Raw genomic sequence first — 22,070 nt, forward strand, 5'->3', positions numbered from 1 at the left:
TCATAATCCATGGAGAGGAAAGGAATGCCGTCCCATTTTGTCCCTATAGGTATACAAACAGATCAAGACAATACTTCGCCCCCGAGCGTGTTGATATCCGCCCTTGAGCAGGGTTGAGCACCACGCCGAATGGTTCCTATGAGCATGAAAACATCCCAACGAGCTGCTTTTTTTCGAAATGCTAACGGCACCGTGTCCAAGACCTAAGTTTATACATTAACAACGCATTGCAACTCCGCAAGTGTTCCAAGTCATTTGGTATCAGATCCTCGCAAAGGAGCGCGTGTGTCGCCTATACATGCATGTCGCTTGAAAATCATCAAAAAGTAACTGACTGGTTCACCAAACGCCAATATATCAGGACACCCAATGTCATATATGTACCAGACTCGGACATCAACTCCAACCTCAATTGGCTCACCCCACACAAGTCCTAGGCTTTAGTACTAATGCGGTTCATACCCATAAGCCTGTTGTCGAGTTGACCGGGATGGTGTAATGGGTGGTGCGGATGAGCTGGATGACGTTGGCGTGACAGGAGACTGCCCATGCTCTGTGTCTTCACGAGAGTACGACGGCCATAGAGAGCCTGTGTGATCCGATGGCATAGCAGTGTGTGATGAGGACGGATTTGTCACCTTGATTGTGGACGATCTCTGAACGGGAATAGGAAAATGCGGGCTGTTTGGGTCTCCTGGCGATGCAGGGAGTTCATGATGCTGCATGGTAGAGGGCGACGGCTCATCGTGAACAGGTGAAGCTTGGCTGGCTCGATGTGATGCTCGTGTCGGAGTCCGAGGGACACCTACTGGACCATAATCCAGGGGTGATTGCGGATTACTACCCTGGTGAGGGAAGCTACTTCGCTGACTAACGTAGCTAGGCCGTCTTTCGATACTGGGATGCCCGTCTATGTCCTGGCACAAGCTTCCTAGGAACATCTTATAGATGTCACCTTCTGCATGCTCCGTGTCTATCAAATCACTACGACGGCGGTTAGTAAACCATGAATGCACACGTCTTTGATTTGCATTTTCTTACGGGCAGCCATAGAGTCTCATGTCGTCATCCAAACGTCGGAGTCTCTCCTTGGCGTCTTGGTCGTCTCCGAACTGAACAAACTGTATAGTTACTGGGCGGATCTTAGATATATCCGCTTGCTCGTGGGACTTTCCTGGTGGTATGTATGACAAGTCCCCATGCAAGTCCTTCAGCTCATTAAAAGTCGATTTTAGATAGACGTCAATGGTGTGTTCCATTTTCATGCCTTTCCAGATGCCATCCGTTAGAATGATGATCGTCTTCTTGCGTGGCGGAGACTTGGAAGTCTTCGCTCGCGTGTAGCTGTTGATGATGCGTGTGAGCTCTGGCACAATAGCAGTTTCGACTACTTCTGCTGGGAACTTGGTAACAGCTGGATTTGCTAGTTCCATGGCCTTTGTGAAGTGTTTGAGTTGCTGTGAACCCCACATCGTTGCCTTTGGATTGGTGTCTGGATTCGTAAAGTAGAGCTCCATCCCGTTGTCATCATACCCCAAAGATCGCCAGACAAGGACCTTTAAAAGGTGAGTCGCCTGTTCCCAATGATGAACCATGGTTGTGCCATTGTCGACGAGATATACCTACTCTTATTAGCGGGGTCACAGACGACAGGTACTGGACTTTGACCAACTATATCGCGATTCTTGAACTCTGTCTCGAGGCGCCGATCCAATTGCTCCAAGTGCTCCAATTTGTCCGATATATTCTTGCCCTTTACTGCGAGAGGCTGCCTGCTGATCAGGGAGCTGAAGCTTCTCATGTTTGGTTTGAATCCCTTCCCTTTCTGCTCAAGCTCTCTTTTCACCTGCCAAACGGTAATGGGACTGCGATGCGAAGTGTGCCAATTAGAATACAGTGACTGAGTCGAATTGTGGGATATTCTCGACTTGTTGGATGATGCTATACGAGGACCCCGTACAACAGAGTTATGTGCGATTGGGTGGGAAATATTCGATAAATCCCGCGAGTGAAGTGAGCGCTGAGCCACTGGTTGAATGGGTTGTCCCAGAAGCTTTTCTCGGCTCTCGAACTCTACATCAGCAGGCGGTAGTTCCGACACCCGGAGTTTTTGCTTGGCCATGTCGTCCGGATCTACCTTTCTGATTCCCGAATGAAGATAATCGAACCGTTGTTCGGACTGGAGGTCGATCCTCTGCAATAAGTCGTGCAGACTTCTGGGCACCCGCGACACTTCGGATTTGGTGGAGTCGAACAGCTCTTCAAACCGTTCACAAATCATTCTTGCAGACCACCTGTCTTTTTCGACGAGCATATGCTTGTCAACCATGTCCAGAACGGCCGAAGTGTAGACGTCACTTCCTCTGGCGGCTTCGCGCAAGTAGTCGTGCCAGTGCCGGACCTCCTCAAGCACAGTTTCTCCATCGTGAAATGCGTCGCTCAAGTCTTCTTTAACTCTGAAAATGGCTTCTTGGCGAAGTTTGTTGAAGATTAGAACGCCTTGGGTCCCCAGCACAACATATGTTGCCGCAATCGAAAGCACGCATCCGAGAGACCACACGTCGCTTGTCTGCGAAACTTCTGGCTTTTTAGAGCTCCGACCATCCAGGTAGGCGGCCTTCTCAGGGTCGGCTGTATGTCAAGGTCAGTCAGTATCGCTAATACGACGGAAAGATGTAGGGAGAGAAGCACCATAAGTCCGCGTCCCCCCTGTTGCTCTTGTTCTCTGGTCCCCCGTTGTTCCGATAGATTTCAGCCGCATCCTAGCTTCTCCTGGGTCTGCCAATTTGAACCGATCGTTGACGCGAAGGATATTTTCGGGCTTAATGTCGCCATGCCATCTGTTTTCATTGCAGTTAAACTCTGAGAAACCAACCGAGAGAGACGCATACGTCAAATACTGATGGCCACCGATAGTAACCGTGTGAATGGAGGCCAAGGCTCCCGATATCTCCGCTATGGTCTTCCAGAATCCCAATATCTCTTTGGCTGATATTGGGGGGGATATTGTTCGAATCGCTTCGTAGAAGTCGAAGTCTGCAAGTTCCAATACGATGTTGGAGTAAAATTCCAGCCCTCCATCATCCCGTTCATGACTTTCGAACCATCCAATGTACTGGATCAGGCCATCCTTGTTTTCGAGATTTATAAACATTTGTTTCTCATTCTCGAAGTGCTCGTGCTTTGATTGCTTGAACTGTTTCAAAGCGAATCGGTATCTCTATTGATACATTGATTATGTTAGCATACATGTATGACACAAGACTTTGGAGGAGAAAAAAGCCAGGAAGCAGTATGAACCACCTTACCTTTTCTCTGTTGGTACCACTGTCAGTTTTGTCGTCTTCACGCTCAATCTTGGCTGATGTTGCTTGAATTAAACCATGGCCAGATTCAAAAGCAACCCTTCTGGGGCATATAACGAACTCGACTCATAGCTAGTATTCTATATAAGCCATTCTGACTATTTATCTGACCCGCCAGTTCTGTTGACTGTCAACGCTGATAACTTTTATCCATAACGATTTCCGTCCGCAAAATAATAGCCTCCCTATTCTGGTTGTTGTTACCTTGTATCCGCATGTCCGCCCTCCCCATTGATTATTGTTTCGCTTCATAGCCACATCGCATTCACGGGAACCGAGATAAAGTCTCTATCCGGTCTTTAGATTTAGGCTATTTCATCAATATACGCTGTCACGGCTAGCCAGGCACCAAAAAAAAACGCCCTCCCAGACCTCTATGTATCAAAACCCTGAACCAAAGCAAAGGAAAAGAAAAGGAGAGCGATAACCTGGGAAGAACCCTCCTCACGCGTTGAAAAAGTCCGTCACGGCCTTGGTGAACTGGTCGGGGTCCTGCAGGGGCGCGAAGTGGCTGACGCCCGTAAGGATGGTGAGGCTGCTGCCAGGGATGGCCTTGTTCAGGAGGCCCGGGACGTCGAGGTTGACAGCCTCCTCGCGGTCGCCGTCGGCGATCATGACCTTTGAGCCGTCGATGGTACCGAGCTGGGCGTCGGTGAACTGCGGCAGGGTGGCCTCCATGGTGGCGACCTTTGTGCCGAAGTCGGTGAAGTTGGCCGTCGGCTGCAGGACGGCATACTCGGCGGCGCAGCGCGACACGAACTCGGAGAAGATGGCCGTCTGGCTGAAGCTCGTGTTGGTCTGCTCCGGGTTGGCCGTGGCGCCGAAGAGGAAGGCCTTGTTGATGGTCCCGGCGGCGGTTGGGTCCAGGAGCGTCGCGAGGGTGACGATGCCGCCGTCGGACCACCCGACGACGTTGTACCGCGTCACGCCCGCGCCGGCGAGCAGCGCCGTGACATCGGCGGCCATCTGGTCGTAGGTGAAGACGTCGTCCGCGTTGTACGTCGAGCGGCCGTGGCCGCGGCGGTCGACGGCGATGACGTAGTGGCCGGCGTTGACGAGGCGCGTGATGACGGAGCCGAAGTAGGCCGAGTAGCCCAGGCCGCCGTGGTCCATGACGATGGGCACGCCGCCGGCCTCTTCGTTGTACTTTTGGAACCACATCTCAATGCCGTTTATCGGCGTCCTGGCCGTGGAGATGGGGCTCGGGAGGTCCGGGGTCGCCGGCAGCGTCTCCCAGACCGGGATGGCCTGGCGGAGGGCTAGGCCCGAGACGGAGCCGGTCAGGGCGGCGGCGAGGAGAGCGTTGAAATGCATATTTGCTGCCGTTGATCTCGAGGGAGCAAAGGTTAGAGGAAACGAAAGTGTGGATTTATGGTAAAAACGAATGTGTGAGAGAAAGACAAAAGCGAAACCCGAGTGAGAGACTGTGCGATGTGGGTGAAAGGGGAGGAGAGCAAAATCCGGAACGTCCGGGGAAGGATATTCATCTAGTTAAATACACATCCATTTCATGATTTCCCCATGATCCTCTTCTCCCTACCCCCCCAGGCGCGCGTACCAGTGGGCTGGTATTGAGTTGATTGCTATATTACTTTGCGGCGGAGCCGAATCTGAAGATAGGAGATGTCGTCAAGGATCACGACTCGAACAGCCCCGGCTAAACAGAGTTTTGCGCCGGTTTCTTTCTTTCTTTCTTTCTTTCTTTTTTTTTTTTTTTGGCCTGGCCCCGTCTGCCCGCGGTCCCTTTGACCGACTGTGCCAGCAGCAACTCGACAGTTAATACTGTGGATTGAGCGAGGACTACTGAGGAGGGGAGACCATGGGTTGAGGAGAGACTGGGGGGAGCATCCGGTTAAACGGCAACCGTTGGACGGTTCCAAGGGGTCTTGGGGGTTACCTCAGCCCAAAATGCCAAGACCACTTGACTATGGGGTGTATCCATTCTTGTGTCTAGCCAATCAGAGGAACCAGATTCATCCCCTTTCTCCAGCAAGAGTGCGGATAATCTCATCACAACAACAAGAACAACAACACCAACAGCAACACCACTTTTCTGGCCTTGCAACCATCGCAACTTCTTCACTGTCATGGCGCGCGTTGACCCTACTTTACGAGCAGTCGTTCTTGCCCTTCGAAGCCGTATTGGAGGCAAAACGGCCGACGAGGTTGCGCAAGCCCTGGGAATACCCAAACGTACAGTCAACTATATTCTCGCGCGCGCAAAAAAGCATGGCTTTGACCCAACCGCTCATACCTTCTCTTTGAAACCCGAATACATCGACGACGCCCCTCGTTCGGGCCGTCCAAGGAAGGCTACATCTGCTGTGGCTGACCCTGTCGTGTAGAAGGTTTGCCATGACCCGTCATGGCAGAAGAAGAGAAAAGACGTGTTCGCTATTACTACGTAGACTCTCGAGGAGAGTCGTCGGGACCCCGGAAATGAGGACCCGCCCGTTCCAAGCGAATGGGTCCAGAACAACCACGGGAAAACCCGACAGACTGCTCTACTAGTACAGTCAGTTTGACACTTGGGATGGCAGGGGTAACCTGCGTAGGGGGCGCGTCTGGAATTGAGGCTGTATGGCCTATATCGCAATGCGTTATACACATCGGATCGCCCTGGAACTTGGGGAACTGCATTCATCTCCAAAGACCCGCCGTCGATTGCAATGCCGGTGCCGCCGGTTGGCCCGACAGGGTTGGCAAGTCGTTGGATTGGATGGGGGGTGAGTAGGGACGCAACCTGGGTGCCATTCGGTTTCCGAGGCCCGATGCCAATGACCGGTGCCGAACACGGGTATGGAGCTCAATGGATTCTATTCTACTCAAAGGTCTAAACCTCATTTTATACAGATAACAATGCAATGCTGTCCGTTCTATACTCTACTCTACTGGTTGAGCCCTTGCGTCGGCCCGTGCTCAACCACCCTTCCCTTGTCTAGACGGATAAAGTAGTTGGCGTCCTGCACGGCCTCTAGTCGATGAGCGATGGTGATAACCGTGCTTGTGGTCAGCTCGTTTCTCAAAACTTCTTGCACTCTTGCGGCTGTCTCCTTGTCGATCGAAGCTGTGGCCTCGTCCAGGACCACGATCGGACTCCGTCTCAGGACGGCCCGGCCGATACCAATCAGCTGACGCTGTCCTTGGCTCAAGTTCTTCCCGCCGCCTTCGACGCGCGAATATAGATCCCACCCGGGACCGAGCACGCGGTGCAAGACGACAATGCACTCGGTGTCGGTGTACTGGTGCAGCGGGTCCAGGTTGTCCCGCAGCGCTCCGGGGAACAGCACCGGATCCTGGGCGACGAAGCTCACGCGCTGTCGCCACACGTGAACATCCACGCTGGACAGTTTGTAATTCCCGATGCGGATGGCTCCCTCGGAAGGGTGAATAGTCGCGAGAAGAGCGAGGGCCAGGGTGGACTTACCAGACCCCGTCCTGCCGAGGACCGCGCAAGTCGAACCGCCGGGAATGGTGAAAGAAGCTTCCGACACAGAGGGGTCCAAGTGAGGCGCGTATTTGAGAGTGACGTTTTCGAAGGTGACGTCGTCCGAATGGTGAGGCCAGCTGGTTGGAGGCGTAATATCACCACAGGGTTCCTCCGGGATGTCCAGGAGCTCGATCACACGCTCGACAGAGACAAAGTCCATCTGCAGAGTGCCGTACTGCTTGCAGAGGTTGTGGGTCGCTTCGACGAACGCCGACGCGGTGGTCAGGACAAAAGCGGTCAGACCAGGCGACAGGCCCTTGTGGAGCGCGACGATGGTGAGGCAGAAAGTAGAAATGGCCGACAGGGCGTCGAATCGGTACATTAGCCAGGCTTGGAGGCTCCAGTAGAAATGGTCCATCTTCTGGAAGGCATCGGTGACGACAATGTTCATGTTTTGGAAGTGATGCTGGGCCTTGAACGCGCGAATAGTCGCCAGTCCATCGAGCAAGATGCCAAAGTTGGACATCAGCGGGCTCAAAGAGACCATCTCCAGTCTTCGCAGGCTTTGAGAGGTGGGCAAGAAGCGCATAAAGACGTAGACGAACCAAACGGTCATGCCGACAGAGAAAACGAGGAACAGCGGTGTGACGGAGGCAATAACTACCATGCTCGAGAACCAGGTGATGGACTGTATGGCGACTTCGCGCAATGGCCTCATGATGCCTCCGTCGATCATGCCAATGTCGGACACGAGGCGATTCATCAAGCGCCCCACAGGGGTGACGTCGTAGAACCGAAAGGTTGCTTTGCTGACCTTTGTGATGACCCTCTTGAACAGATCCCTTGCTGCCGTTATGATCATGAGCAGAGTGAGGCCCTCCGACAAGGTGTAGATGAGAGCCTGGGCAACGGCAATGGCGAAATAGACCCACAGCCATGGGCCAAGATCGGTGTTCGGATCCGGGAGTCTGTCAAAAAGCCTGGAGAAACCAATGCCGTCCGACGTCCCTTTCGTCGAGGTCTCGTGTTTGTAAGCCTCCCCCCAGGCCTTCAGGAACCAGTAGTTGAGGAGGCTGCCCAATCTGAACAAGCCGAATACCAGCAGAAGCAAAGCCCACCACTTGAGCTTGCCGGCCTTGATGTAGCACCAGTAAACCGACATCATAACACCTCCATGAGCTCGGTGCTCCTCCTCGACGAACTTGGACGGCACGGCTGCGTCTTGCTGCTCCTCGAGTGTCTGCTCTGGCTCCTCGTGGCGCACCGCGGTGTCGTCATCTTGGGAGAGGAACTTGGCAACCTCCGCAGCCGCCTCTTGCGAGTTTAGGACCCGGGCTGTGTTGCCGACAATTTCTACCATCTGGCTAGCCAGGTGAATACAAAGGTCAACTCTGTGAGTGACGAGAACTACAGTGCGGCCTTCCACAAGCGGGCCCTGAAGAAGCTTCTTCACGATGGACTCGGCGGTGTTGTGATCCAGTGCGGCGAGGGGATCGTCCAGCAGCAGCACGCGAGACTGGCTGTATACCGCGCGAGCCAAAGCGACACGCGCTCTCTGGCCACCTGACAGGCCAATGCCGTTCTCGCCCATGTCCGATAGATCGCCGTGCTTAAAGTTTGCCAGGTCTGGTAGCAGCGCACAGGCATCCAACGTCTGCGTATATCTAGTAGGGTCGAAAGGCGCTGAGAAAAGAACATTATCACGGATGCTCATGTGCTGCAGCCAGGGACTTTGAGCACAGTATCCTATGGGTTCGGTTGGGATGATGACTTCGCCCGCATGCCGATCAAGCTCCCCGAGAATCGCCTGTAGCAACGCTGTCTTGCCCGATCCAACTTTGCCGAACACAACGGTAAGACCCTGGGGGAAGCTGATATCGAGGTTCTTCAGCACCGGCTGCTCATATCCGGGCCACGCAAACGTCGCCTTGGTGAACTTGATGTCATTCGTAAGGTGGTCGGAGAAGATGCTTTCTTTGTCGGGCTCGCTCATGAAATCCTCGATACGGCCCATGGCGATTGATGCGTTCAAAAGAACGGTGATGAGCCCAGGTAACTCTTTGAAACTGGTCTCTAGTAAAGTAAAGAGAGAAAGAGCGGGGAACGCCACGTCAACTGTCAGAGTCCTGCCGGCAATGGATGTATAGGCGAAGAACGTGGCAACAGGGAAGAGAGTACCGGAAGTGATGTTGAGGGTGGAGATGGCGATGCTCCATAGCCCCGTCACGACCCTGGTGCGCAGCTCGTGTCGTCGAGTGGCCATGATGCTATCCAGCCATTTCGATTGCCAGTCATACCACCGGAGGTGCCGAATTCCCTCGACAAACTGGGAGGTCGATTGCAGTCTAGCATCAGTGGCAGCCCTGCGTACGCGTTCGTTCTTGAGGAGTTGGGTGATGAAGATGGTATTTAGCATTTGAGCAAGCACAACACAAGCCATTCCGAACAAGCAGGAATAGCCGAGGAGCTGCCACACGAGGACGAATGAGAAGATGAACTGGAGCGGCTTCGTGACAATTGTGGGGAACTCCCAGAACCGCTGGGCAATCTCATAGACGTCGTTTCTCATGAGATTCAGGATCTTCCCGGTGGTGGCAGGCTGCCTTTGCGCTTTTGGCTTCTGCAGCCGCTGGTACCTAGGACGAGCGGAGTGCCCGCAACGGAACCAGCCCAGGAGTCTGCTGAAGCGGCCGGTTTGCCCACCAGTGTCGGCAGAAACATCGTCGGTATCTGTCTCTTCGTCGCCATGGTCGCCGTAATCATCATCGCCGTCGTCGTCGTCGATCATCTTCTCACCAGCCGGCTGGCCAAAGTGTTTCCGAGACAAAGTCTTGGCGTAGATGGTCGTGATCATCTCGCCTCGGGACCTCTCGTAGCAACGCCGGGAGAACCAAAGCTGGAAGACAGCTGCCTGACAGGCGAGCAGACGAACAGCCAGGATAGCGATGGCGTACAAGACAGAGACCTCAATATTGCTGGGACCACTCTGGATGGCCCGCAGGAGCTGCTGCAACAGCATAGGGACGGAGAGAGCTGCGAAGCACTCAATGGTTCCAAGGGATGACTGGATAATGAGATCCAGTCCATTGGCCAAGAATAGCTTGGCCGTCATAGAGCCACGAAGCTCATGGAAGAGAGCGTGGAGCCGCTCGTGTTGGAAGTCGAAGGGCAGCTGCCAAACATCTTGATTATGTAGCTGCTTTTCATATCCCCTAGCGATCATCGGTGCCATCCACGATACCGTCATGAATCTCCAGAGTGAAAGGTTGTCTTCGGGGCTACGGAGCTCGTCGGTCGGCTCCTTACGGGCAACGTCATCGTCGCCGAGAGAAGGGTCCCGCATCGGCATGGCGAGGATGCCGATGATGCCTACCAAGGCGACAATGAGATCCGCCAAAACAAGCATGGGGATGGACCTGTAAAGCCTGTAACTGAAAGCTGTCGAGACAACGCCGCACGCAAGGATGGTGAAGTAGAGAAACAGTAGCGTCTTGGGGGTCTTTGTGGGCCGGTCGGCGGCGGTGATGAGAACAGCAACGAGCGACGGCACGAGTTCCAGGACAGAGAAGACGCGATGCGGCGGCACGAGAAGAGACAAAGAAGCCTGGACGAGGCCAGCAAGTGCGACTGCAAAAAGGTAGATGGTCCAGAATGTCCAGGATTTCTTCAGCGGAGGGTGGGCGGCTGCGGAGTACAGAGACTCTTGTGCAAAGCCGCGGCACCAGGCGGGCCTCTTGCGAAGAAGCGGTCTCGCGAGAACGAGGCACGCCAGCAAGGCGGCGATGGAGGCGCGCACGATATCGGTGACGCGCATGACGTTCAGAGCACCGAGGTGAGCGGTCGTAGTCAAGGTCGCGTTCTCGAATTTGGTGTGGGAGAAATGAGGGAGATGAGGGCCAGAGAGAACATGTTGAAGAGCGGCATAGCTATAGAATGCCAAACGCCCCGAAGGAGGTCCGTCGGCCTCAAAGGTTGCAAAGCTGCCCATCATGGTTATGAGGGTCCAGCAGCGGATGCCTAGAGAGTAGTGTGGAACAATGGTAGCGACACCATCAAAGCGACAGAGAGCCGCGGGGTTCTCGAACCAAATCAATCGCGTGTGGGATGAGGTGAGGTTGAGAGGTTGGTCGGGTACCGGAACCGGTCCCGTGCATTCACCGCTTTCCAGGGTCTCGAACAAAAGGTTCCAATTCGCCAGAGAAGAGAATCGGATGGATTCTTTAGTAACGGAGATACCTAGATCCTTTCACCTGACTGCTCACGTGTTGGCCATCCTCGGAAACTGGCATTGAGACGCGTTGCGTCGCATCTCGTCTGAATCATATGATAGTATATCATCGACCGCATTCAGCGGTGACGATTTGCAACAGTCGGATGCAAATATGAGCATGGGAAAACTTGTCTGTTTAATGGTTTGTATCTTCTTTGGAACACACAAACGAGAGACCAACAACGGACGGGAGGGGCTTGCGCTGACGGTCGCCACGGCACGGGGAGATTGAGCACACGTGAGCTTTCCCCAAAGGTTGGGCAATGATGACATAATCACATGGGAGTAGCTTAGATACAGGTAAGGTGCCTTGGTAAGTACGTACCTGTTCAACGAGTTACCCCCCATAGATGACACCATCATAATCGAGGGGGGGATATTCATTAAAAGAGAAGTCCTGTTGGGCAGTACCTGTCCTGCATATATTTATGTGGGGGCATTCGTCAAGTCGTATCCCGCAGTCGGGGTTGGACGAAGTCCATCCGACCGTATTCTCATGATACGAAACCGAAACCGAAGATCCCTGGATCCTGCTTGAACAACCAGTTTAGCTAGCCTAAGCCTACACGAATCTCGGACACGGCCATGGACAATATCTCTGCATTGATCGGCACGGAAAGAAGTGCCGCCTCTGCTCCTCTGCCGCGGGGGGGGGCAAGGGCTGGACCGGGCCGCATTCGATAGCATTATTCGATGAAGCCTCCATGCCTCCGATCGTAAGGGGCGGACGGTCTTCAGCAAGCCCGATTGGCCGTCGTCGTTGTCGTTGTCGGTCAGGGATGAGTGAGTACATAAGGTGCCGCCGCCGCACCCTTCAACATGAACCGTTCATCTGCTGTAGTTCCAAAAGGTTACCCATCCCACATCCACTCATACCCATCAGGACGACAAAACCTACATCATGGCAAACGCGACTCATCCCATCACCTTGGCGGGTGTGTTAGACCCCCAAACCTCGCAACACTTACCCACGGCCGCGGCCGGCCTCGTCTTCGTTGTGTTTGCCCTGATAGTGCAGCGATTGCTCTTCGCCGACCCCCTGGCCAACGTGCCGTATACGGGAGAGGGGAAGAGGTCGGAGAGGAGAAAGCAGTTCATGCAAGGCAAAGCAAGACAGCTTTACATTGATGGCTACAGGAAGGTCCGTGTGGTTCTACTCAACGAGATCCTTTCCAAGATTTGACCCCTAACTGTCCTGGTTTAGTTCAAAGACAGCGTCTTCCGCGTCACGACGTCCCTGAGTAAAGATCCCCCGTCCACTTAAGTGCCTGACACAGGACTGATCGTTTCCCCCTCTTAGAGAAGGATAACATCTGTGTTCCTGCTACCTTCCTCCCTGAGCTGAAGAAACAACCCGACGAGGTCATCAGCTCCAAAGAGGCCATCGGCGAGGTATGCAGCTCTCCGTCCGCCCCCCAGTGATACCTTCTTCTTCTTCTCCTTCTCATACTATTCTTTTCATATGTGAAAATACTGACTTCCCAAAGATCATGTTCACCAAGTACACACTCCTTCGAAACAGCGACCCCTACGTGCACCACGCCGTCAAGACGACATTGACGCCGGCTCTACGTTAGCCTCGCCACACACCATCCCCTGTAGGCAGCCATCACTGACCATTTTCCATAACAGCCCGGCTAAACGCGAGCATCTCGGACGAGGTCGCCGAAACAATGCGCCTTGAGCTGCCCCAGACCACCAAATGGACTGAGGTCAACATCCACGACAAGCTCCTCCGCATCGTTGCCATGGTCTCCGGCCGCGTCTTCATTGGCCCCGAGCTCTGCCGCAACGAGGACTACATCGACGCCTCCATCCACTACACCACCGACCTCATGAGAGCTGTGGTCGCCATCGGAAAGATCCCCGCTTTCCTCCGACCCTTCCTCGCCTCTCGGTTGCCGGAGACCCGAAAGCTCTACAAGCGCATGGACGCTGCCGACGCAGTCTTCCGCCCCATCATCACGGCCCGCCGCGAGTCCGCCACGAAGGAAAACTACCAACCGCCTGACGACTTGCTCCAGTGGATCATCAACGCGCAGACAAAGATTGGCCCGATCAGCGACAGAGAACTCGCTATGTGCCAGCTCACCGCCAGCTTCGCCGCCATCCACACTACCACCATGACGGCGACCAACGCCATGTACTGGCTCGCGGCGAAGCCCGAGCTAGCCCCCCTGCTGCGCGAAGACGTCCAGCAGGCGCTCCTCGAGTCCGGGGGCATATTCACCAGCGGGGCTATGCAAAATATGAAGAAACTGGACAGCTTCCTGAAGGAGTGCATGAGATATTGCCCGCTCATTGTCTGTACGTAACTTATTGTCCCCCCCCCCCCCCCCCCCCCTGTTTTTTTTTTTTTGTTCTCGGGCCACCTTACCATGGATTAGGAATCCATGTGTTTGTGTGTGTGTGTGTGTGAAGATGAGTGTGTGTAAGAGAGAGAGAGAGAGAGAGAGAGAGAGAGAGAGAGAGAGACCACCGTAACTAACCTTTCTGTCTCCGCCCCCCTGCTTCCAGCAGGATTCATGCGCAAGGTTCTCAAGGATTTCAAGCTCCCCAACGGCCAGACCATCCCCGCGGGCGTTGTCATGGACGTCTCCGCCGTCGGCATCAACAACGACCCTGAAATCTTCACGGACCCGGAGGTCTTCGACCCCCTCCGCTTCTACAAGCTCCGCGAGGGCAAGGCGCACGCCGAGTCCGGCACCAAGGCCGCCGAGCTCGTCACGCAGGCCCAGTTCGTCAGCCTCGGCACCAACCACCTGACGTTCGGCTACGGCAGGCACGCTTGCCCCGGCCGCTTCTTCGCCGTCAACGAGATCAAGATGATCATGGCCAACATTCTGCACAACTACGAGATACGGCTGCCGGACGGCGTCACCGAGAGGTACCCGAGCGTCTTGGCCGGCTCAATGGTGAGTATATTCCATTCTTGGGAAGCTTTTTCTCTTTTGCCTCCCTTTGCGGTATTGAGACGGAGAGCTAACCTTATGACACTTCCCAGTCGAACCCTGACCCCAACAAGACCATCATGATTAGGAAAATTTGATGTGGAGTGGAAACAGGGTGCGAATGCGAGTCTTGCGATGTTGACCTGGTGCCGGAAATCAGCGTTATGGCGATGATTGTTCTTGAACGACTGTGCTAACCTGTCCCCTGAACACTCGTTCCCGAAAGATGGATTCTGTTGCGATTCTTTCATTCTCTCCCTTTTTCTTCTTTGGAGGTTTGCTGCATCACGTTTGTAACACAACGTGTGTGTGTGTGGGGGCGTGTTACTGTACGCAACCGTTTTCGTGGTTTCATTTGTCTCAACCTAGCATACATAGACACGGTATCAAATTTAAACATCCATATCGTCAACCTCGATCCTCTCCGTCACGCTCCGCTTCGGCCACTCTATCCATGACCGCCAACTGTCGTCCAGGGCCCCGTCCACGAGGCGCACCACGGCGGCGCACCACCCGTCCGACGTCCAGTCGGCCTTCTCGCGGGGCCACGCCAGCGCGGCGAAGTGGGCGAGGATGACGAGCGCCGTCGGGTGGCGGTTGCTGATCATCTCAACGAACAGCGCCGGCAGCGCCGACGACCACTTCCAGGTGCTGTTCGACCTGCCCAGCTCGCTCTTGCATATGAGGTGCGTCCGCCGCAGGGACTCGAGCGCCAGCACGCAGACGGACTGCGGGTTGATGACGGCCTCGAAGGACGCAGGGACCTCCCGCGCCAGGGCGGTGACGGCGTCGAGGCGGCGCTGGAACGGCGACGACGACCAGCTCCGGCCCGGCGGCAGCACGGGGGGGCGCAGCAGCAGCGCCAGGGGCCCGCCGCGCTCCTGCCAGGCCTCGATGGGCTGGAAGTTGAGGATGCCCTTGACGCCGTGGAGGAGCATGAAGGACTGCGCGATGTCGTCGAGCGAGGCGGTCCGGCCCAGGCTGTCGCTGTGGGCGACAGAGCAGATGCTGACGATGAAGATGAGGGTGGCCAGGAGGAAGTAGGCCTCGCAGTTGTCCTTGTTGATGTCGGTGAGGCGGAGGGCGAAGAAGCGCAGCGCCATGTTCTGGTGGTACACCGAGATGATGTCCCATTTCTTCCGCTCCTCGGAGTGGTCGTGGGCGTAGTGCAGGGCTGCGAGGGCCAGCAGGCCATGCATGAGGAATTTCTATCACCGTTGTGTAAGCCGACGTGTAAATCTGAGGGACTCGGACTATGCCATGGCAACCCTCTCCCCCCTCTCCAACACACATACACACATACACTCACACACAAGCATGCAGGGGAGGGGCAACGCGGGCACGGGGCGCAGTCGGAGTGAAAAAGTGCCGACATACATGCGAGCAAGCCATCTCGGGGACAGTGGTCTTCCACAACTCTTCCGTGCCTGCATCTTGTGGTAAGATGTGCCGGGTGTTGGTGCTATAGTGGTGCATGAGGCGTAGGCTCATCATCCAATGATCCGAGAGGTCCCAGGGATCCGCAACAGCCAATGGGCTGGGCGGATCGGGCGCCGACTCTGGAAGATACGGGGATGATGTGCTGTTCACTTGTAACGAGTGTCAGCCGCCGGCCACGCATCATCTTGAGATTTTGCCTCTGGACCAGCACATGGAAGTGGGTGTGCGCACCTGCTGTCGGAGTGATGCTCGCTTCGCTCGCTGCCCCCTGAACGCCATACGCCGGGCGAACAGGGGCAGGCTCCGGAGGCTTGGAGGGTGCTGGTGGCGCGGCCGGCACCGTCAATGGTGGTGCGGGATGATCGAGGAGGCTGCAGTGGGCGCCGTGGGCCACGCACTTTTGACACGGCCGGCCCTCGTCGCACTGCGGGTGGTCCAGAGACGTGAGTTTGGGGAGCACGGCGTCATGACGGGGGTCGTGGGGCCTTCGTACCTTGACACGGCGAGCTTTGCACCGCTGACACCCGTTCCTCGACTTCTTGTGGCCGAGGCGCCGGGTACGCTTTTCCATGGCGCTAACAAGGAACACAGGAAAAGGGGGGGACTCCGTTTCCCTATCGTTCCCCCTGGCTTGACTTGATTTGGCTTGGCTTAGCTTGGAACTGGGATTCTTCTCTTTGCGGTGGATAGCAGGAAGCGGTTTCGGTTTCGTATGGCAGAGGGCTCAAAAAATGAAAAGAGAGGAAGAGGAGGAGAGCCGAGGACAGTTGGTATACGAAGCATCAGTGATGTGGGACCCAGCAACAGTACGTACTGCAAAGTCCGTGAATTGCCGAATACGAGCATGACGAGCTGCCGCCAACAATCCTGTACGATATGATATTCCGCTCCACTTTTTTCTCCCCAGCATCTTAATTTCCATTATTCATACAGAATCTCCACTAAAAGTCGCACCAATAAGCTGCTGCATCGCTCTGCTTAGGGAAGAGGCTTAGGTTAGGACTTGGGATTGGATTACCTAGACATGGAGTAAGGACTCGGGAATGTGAATTGGTTAAGGGTATGATGGGTGAAAGTATTGACTTTTCGTAATTGGGTTAGGGGACTTTACTAACGAGCGGGAGGCGGGCAGGGGGCTTATGTACCTGTCTAGAGGCTTAATAGTGACCACCGGTCCACTGCAAACGGCCATGTCTTATTACCTACCTCTACCCCTTGCCCTTCCCCTACTCTGCTGGCGATAGGCTGCTGGCGATAGGCTGCTGGCGATGGACTTTGTTGACGATGGACTTTATTAGCGATGGGCAATAGGTACTAGGTACTAGATCATGTGACCATATATGAGCCACAGCGCCAAATATAACGCCTCAATAACCACTCAAAACCCCAAAACTGCTCAGAGCAGTTTTAAGATATTACTAGCGATAATTAACGCTTTACTCTATGCCATGGGCGCTATCCCATTGAGTGCCAAGTGACCCCACAGAACCCAAAAGTGGGTCTCTGTAGATAGGTAATTACTGACAGCTACTGGACAGTAAGCCTGAATTGCTGTCGTCTTATTGGTCTGAGGTTATGTGAGGTCCAGTAGTGGCGCTGCGCGAATATAGCGCGGTACAGAGGCGAACTGATTTTGTGCAGAGGCAACTATACTAATCTAGTTCTAGCGCGGACGGGGCTGCCCATCCTGGCCTCGTTGTACGGAGTACACGATATGGCTCGCCGATTTTAATTACCAATTCTCGATTTCCTCTCCGATCATACCCTAAATTGATATACTTCTTAGATGGCCGCAGATCAGCCAGAGTTGGCGGCAGCGTATCCCTGCCCTTTCTGTTTAAGCATGAAACGAACCCCGCGCCGAGGATACGAATACGAACGCGAACCCCGACGGAGTTTCGACATCTTTCCGGCTGGTGTGCAGGGAACTCCCACACAAAACCGGTCTGGATCTCGGTCGGCAGGCATATATGCTTCTATCCGAAACCCCATTTGCATATGACAACAGCTACTCGTCTATGGCGAACGACCAACCATCTAAGCGAGTCCCACGCAGTTAGTTTCTTAGGTTTCGGGAAGATGAGCGGCACCCGAACCCTCCTACAAGGTATAATCAGAAGTGACATAAGGAACCCGAGGTGTACACACGCTGGCCGACGGGTCAGCTAAATCTCCGTTGTTGTCATTCAAGTAAAGAAAAAAAAAATTTGGTTGTCCTCAGTAGACGACGGATGATACCTGGGGCCAGAACTCTTTGCCCGCCCCCCTGCGGGACCACGACCCAACTCAGATAGAACGAGACCCGACGGCGGTCGATGAAGAAGAAAAGGAAGAGAGGCATTTGCAAGTCTCACGCCCTCACTTGTCCTACAAAGTGCGAGACAGCTCGTCGCTTTTGCTGGTGTAGCAGGCCATCGTCCCCATCCTGGACGGCATCACGCAAACATGAACCTGCTTCTGGACACCTATTTCTTTGTAGACCATAAAACGCCGGAATTCTTTTTGCGTACCCTACTCGTTTCCCGTGTTGTTCGTCCCATTCGATGCCTTCATTATCCCTAGATACCGCCAACGCCTTTCCCAGTGGGGGAAAAAAAAAAGAAAGAAAGAAACCGACCCCTACCAATCCGGCGCGCTCCCGCACCCGCCGCCCCCGCCGCCGACCAGGAGCTGCGCCGGCTTCTGCATCTTAAGTGGGGCCATCGGCCGGACCCCGGGCTTCTTGGCCCGGTGGCCCTTGAAGTTGATCTTCTTGTCGAGTCCCTCGAACGGCGACGCGCCCGCCTCGCCCTTGCGCACCTTCCACCGCGCCGTCCCTAGCGCTGCGTCCAGCTCCTCGACCGGCGGCAGCCGCAGGTACACAAGCCCGTCCGCCCGCTCCTCGGCGTCGAACGTCGCGATGCTCAGCTCCCCGTCGTTGCTGCAGCTGCCGTCCGCCAGGTCGAAGTTGCGCTTGTGGTACGGGCACGATACCCACGGCGCCGACCGCCGCCCCGCGTCGTTGCCGCCGCCACCGCCGTTGGTACCGTTGGTGCCGTTGGTGCTGCCGCACCCTGAGTCGGGCTTCTTGGCGTCGTCGCACGTCTCGGCGCCGGCTAGCGCCTCGCCGATCAGCCCGTCCGACAGCGCGAACTGCCGCTTGTGCGGGCACATCTGCTGCGTCGCGTAGTACCGCCCGCGGACGCGCCACACCGCCAGCTGCGTGTCACCGCGCTTGACCGTCGCCGAGATGCCGCTGGGCGTCTCGTCGGCGCCCGCGAAGTGGTCGGCCGGCAGCACGGGCTGCCACGCCGTGCTCGTCCACCGGCCCGCGAGGCCCCTGAAGTCCTCCTTGGCCGCGTCCGTCGCCCAGTACACGGGCCGGGCCTGGCCGCGCTCGACCTCGACCTCCATGTTCTCAACCGCCTCGTCCGTGTTGTCGAACTGCCGGAACTTGGCCGCGATGGCCGGGTTCTTGATGGCCTCGGCCCACTCGTCGAAGAAGCTGTCGACGAGCTCCTGCATCTGCGCCTCGAGCGACGCGCAGATACCCAACTTGTCTTCGAGCACCACCTCCTGGAGGTACTTGAGCCCGCCCGGCAGGTTCTCGAGCCAGCGCGCCGTCCGCTGCAGCTTGTCGGCCGTGCGGATGTAGAACATCAGGTACCGGTCGAGGATGGGGATGACCTCGGTCGGGGGCACGTCCTTGGCGAGCAGCTCTGAGTGCTTGGGCTTGGCGCCGCCGTTGCCAGCCACGAAGATGTTGAAGCCCTTGTCGGTGGCGATTAGACCGAAGCTAGGACCGGGTTAGTCTTCTGTCTCTCTCTCTCTCTCTCGCTCTGTGTCTGTGTGTGTGTCTCTCTCTCTCTCTCTCGTGCGTGTGTCTGGTGGGGGGAAGAATCACTCACTCCTTATTCTGGGCCTCGGCGCACTCGCGGACGCAGCCGCTGACGCCACCCTTGATCTTGTGCGGCGCGCGGATGCTCTTGTACCGCTCCTCCAGCCGTACCGCCATGCCGACGCTGTCGCCGACGCCGTACCGGCACCACGTCGTGCCGACGCAGCTCTTTACCGTCCGCAGCGACTTTGCGTACGCGTGCCCCGACTCCATGCCGGCATCGATCAGCGTGCGCCAGATGTCGAGCAGGTCCTGCTTCCGGGCGCCGAACATGTCGATGCGCTGCCCGCCCGTGATCTTTGTATAGAGGTTGTACTTGGCCGCCACGTTGCCGATGGCGATGAGCTTGTCCGGCGTGATCTCGCCGGCCGACACGCGCGGGATGACGCTGTAGGTGCCGTTGCGCTGGATGTTGCCGAGGAAGCGGTCGTTGGTCTCCTGCAGGCCGTGTACGGGCCGGTCCATGACGTGGCGGTTCCACAGGGACGCGAAGATGCTGGCGACGGCGGGCTTGCAGGCCTCGCAGCCGAGCGAGTCCGGGTCGTTGCCGGCCTCGCGCATGACCTCGCCGAGCGTCTGCAGCTTCTTGACGAGGACGATGTTGTACAGGTCGGCGCGCGAGTAGTTGAAGTGGGCGCAGAGGTAGTTCTTGACCTCATTGCCCATGGACAGCATCGTCTTGTTGAAGATGGTCGTCACCAGCGGCATGCAGCCGCCGCAGCCGGTGCCGGCTTTGGTGCAGGACTTGACCTCGCCGAGCGTCTTGCAGGAGCCGTCCTTGACCGAGTTAGCAACGTCGCCCTTGGTCACGTTGTGGCACGAGCAGATCTGGACGTCGTCCGTCAGGTCGTCCCCGTCGTCCTCGACCTCCTTGTTGGCGCCGAGGATGAGCTGGCTGGGGGGCACGTCCAGCTCCTTCATGTTCTTGACGACGGGCACCAGCTTGATGAAATCCTTGGTGTCGCCGATCATCATGCCGCCCAGCAGGTACTTGCCGTCCTCGGTGAAGATGTACTTCTTGTACACGTTCTGGAACGGGTCGCGGTACGTGAGCGCCTTGACCGGGGCCGGCGGCAGGCCGTTGGTCAACGTCTCTAGCGCGGTCCGCTCGTCGCCCTTCTTGGCCTTGCGGGCGGCCTTGGGGGGCAGGTACTGCGGGCCGTCGCGGTCGGCGAAGAAGTCGCCGAAGCTGGCGACGTTGACGCCCAGGAGCTTCAGCTTGGTGCTGAGGTCGGGCCTCTTGAAGGTCCGCGGCTGGTGCAATTTGGCCTGTGTGAGGTTGAAGGAGAGGACGTCGGCCATCTCGACGCCGGGGGCGATGAGGCCAAAGGTCTGGCCCTGCCAGCTGGCGCACTCGCCGATGGCGTAAATGTCCGGGACGCTGGTGCTCAGGTCGTCGGCGACGACAATGCCGCCGCCGCGGTCGGCACACTTGATGCCGGCCCTCCGAGCGAGGTCGTCCCGCGGCCGCACGCCGATGGCGAAGCAGATGGTCGAGCAGTCCATGCGCTCGCCGTCCTCGAAGACGACGCCCTTGACGTGATTGTCTCCCGTCACCTCGACCCGGCCCACTCGCTTGCTAAGGAGCACGTCGAGTCCGAGATCGGCGACCTGGTCCACGACCATGGAGCCGGCGTCGCTGTCGAGCTGTCGGCTCAGCACCCAGCGGTTTCTCTCAATCAGCTTGACCTTGTCGAAGCAGTTCAGGTCCATCATGGCCTTGGCGGCTTCGAGACCGAGGAGACCGCCGCCGACGACTGCGCCCACGGTGCCTTTTCGCTGGGCGGCGAAGGCGATGAGGTTGATTAGGTCATCAATGGTGCGGTATACGAATACGCCCTTTGCGTCATGGCCCGGGGTGTGTTTAGGGAGGACGGCATCCGAGCCGGTAGAGATGACGAGCATGTCGTAGGGCACGACCTCGCCGTTCGAGCACGTCACCGTCTTTGCCTGGGAGTCTATGGCTGTGACCTTTGTGTTGACATGGTAACCCAATGAGCCTTGGGGCGTGCTGTGGTACTACTCATCGGATCAGCGATGAGCTAGGTCGCAGGCGGGGGCGGGGGAGGGGGCACTGCACATACCCATTCTTCAGGGTTGAGATAGAGATTCTCTACTTTGCGGTGGTCGAAGAAGCTCGTCAGACCGACACGGTTGTAGGCCAGGTGAGGCTCCTCTCCGAGGACGGTGATGGTGTACTCGTTTGCGCGGGCATCGAGCTTCAGCATCTTCTCACTTGATGAATTAAAAAAAAGTCAGTCAGTCGGCCGGTGTGCCTTGTTCGCCAACACTCACATGAAGGCGATGCCGACCATGCCCAGGCCGACAACGACAAGTCTCTTACGTTCAGCCATCTTGGAGACGCCAAACGCTATAACAGATGCGAAAGACGACCAAGGGGGGGTATGTATAGCTGCAAGGCCGAAATACAGATTAGGACACCAAAGGAGAAGGAAGTGGAAAGAAAACAATAAGAAGAAAAAAAAAGGATCAGGACTTCCTCAATAGACTGGTATTTGTTGTCCAAGCCAACGAGCCGTCTCGATGGGATAAAAGACGCATCGCCTATCCCTCGGCGCACAATGAAGTTAGTCAGTCAGTCCAAGATTGATTGCTCCGCTGGGAACAGCATCTCCGGCGAGACGGGCCACGCTCACCCCAGGCCCCAGGGGTCACGGGTACTGATTGGCCACGAAGGGCCACAGAGACAACGGCGGCCCGGCAGCTGGAAGGTGCA

At 56.2% G+C, this 22,070-nt stretch overlaps 7 protein-coding genes across 7 annotated transcripts; 2 read left to right on the forward strand and 5 right to left on the reverse strand.

Moving 5' to 3' along the window:
- Positions 1-1,037: 1,037 nt before the first annotated feature.
- GLRG_05359 (uncharacterized protein) lies at positions 1,038-3,154 on the reverse strand (the record flags this gene model as incomplete). Its single annotated transcript, XM_008096044.1, has 4 exons — positions 1,038-1,556; positions 1,961-2,631; positions 2,692-2,840; positions 2,892-3,154. The coding sequence occupies 4 exons, from the start codon at positions 3,152-3,154 to the stop codon at positions 1,038-1,040; spliced, it is 1,602 nt and encodes a 533-aa protein (XP_008094235.1).
- A 655-nt stretch (positions 3,155-3,809) lies between these two features.
- Positions 3,810-4,679, reverse strand: GLRG_05360 (uncharacterized protein; the record flags this gene model as incomplete). Its single annotated transcript, XM_008096045.1, has 1 exon — positions 3,810-4,679. One exon carries the CDS (start codon positions 4,677-4,679, stop codon positions 3,810-3,812), a length of 870 nt encoding a protein of 289 aa, XP_008094236.1.
- Positions 4,680-5,443: 764 nt separating this feature from the next.
- GLRG_05361 (uncharacterized protein) lies at positions 5,444-5,710 on the forward strand (the record flags this gene model as incomplete). Its single annotated transcript, XM_008096046.1, has 1 exon — positions 5,444-5,710. A coding segment is annotated over one exon (267 nt), but the record flags the coding sequence as incomplete, so codon positions are not given.
- A 543-nt stretch (positions 5,711-6,253) lies between these two features.
- On the reverse strand, positions 6,254-10,786 carry GLRG_05362 (ABC transporter; the record flags this gene model as incomplete). Its single annotated transcript, XM_008096047.1, has 1 exon — positions 6,254-10,786. One exon carries the CDS (start codon positions 10,784-10,786, stop codon positions 6,254-6,256), a length of 4,533 nt encoding a protein of 1,510 aa, XP_008094238.1.
- A 1,180-nt stretch (positions 10,787-11,966) lies between these two features.
- GLRG_05363 (cytochrome P450) lies at positions 11,967-14,114 on the forward strand (the record flags this gene model as incomplete). Its single annotated transcript, XM_008096048.1, has 7 exons — positions 11,967-12,206; positions 12,270-12,306; positions 12,366-12,457; positions 12,553-12,637; positions 12,698-13,372; positions 13,583-13,980; positions 14,070-14,114. The coding sequence occupies 7 exons, from the start codon at positions 11,967-11,969 to the stop codon at positions 14,112-14,114; spliced, it is 1,572 nt and encodes a 523-aa protein (XP_008094239.1).
- A 294-nt stretch (positions 14,115-14,408) lies between these two features.
- On the reverse strand, positions 14,409-16,027 carry GLRG_05364 (fungal Zn binuclear cluster domain-containing protein; the record flags this gene model as incomplete). Its single annotated transcript, XM_008096049.1, has 3 exons — positions 14,409-15,224; positions 15,394-15,598; positions 15,738-16,027. The coding sequence occupies 3 exons, from the start codon at positions 16,025-16,027 to the stop codon at positions 14,409-14,411; spliced, it is 1,311 nt and encodes a 436-aa protein (XP_008094240.1).
- Positions 16,028-18,075: 2,048 nt separating this feature from the next.
- GLRG_05365 (nitrite reductase) lies at positions 18,076-21,687 on the reverse strand (the record flags this gene model as incomplete). Its single annotated transcript, XM_008096050.1, has 4 exons — positions 18,076-19,231; positions 19,344-21,352; positions 21,418-21,568; positions 21,629-21,687. 4 exons carry the CDS (start codon positions 21,685-21,687, stop codon positions 18,076-18,078), a joined length of 3,375 nt encoding a protein of 1,124 aa, XP_008094241.1.
- Between the last annotated feature and the right edge of the window lie 383 nt (positions 21,688-22,070).

The sequence above is a fragment of the Colletotrichum graminicola genome (genome assembly GCF_000149035.1).
Source record: "Colletotrichum graminicola M1.001 genomic scaffold supercont1.18, whole genome shotgun sequence".
Taxonomy (NCBI): domain Eukaryota; kingdom Fungi; phylum Ascomycota; class Sordariomycetes; order Glomerellales; family Glomerellaceae; genus Colletotrichum; species Colletotrichum graminicola.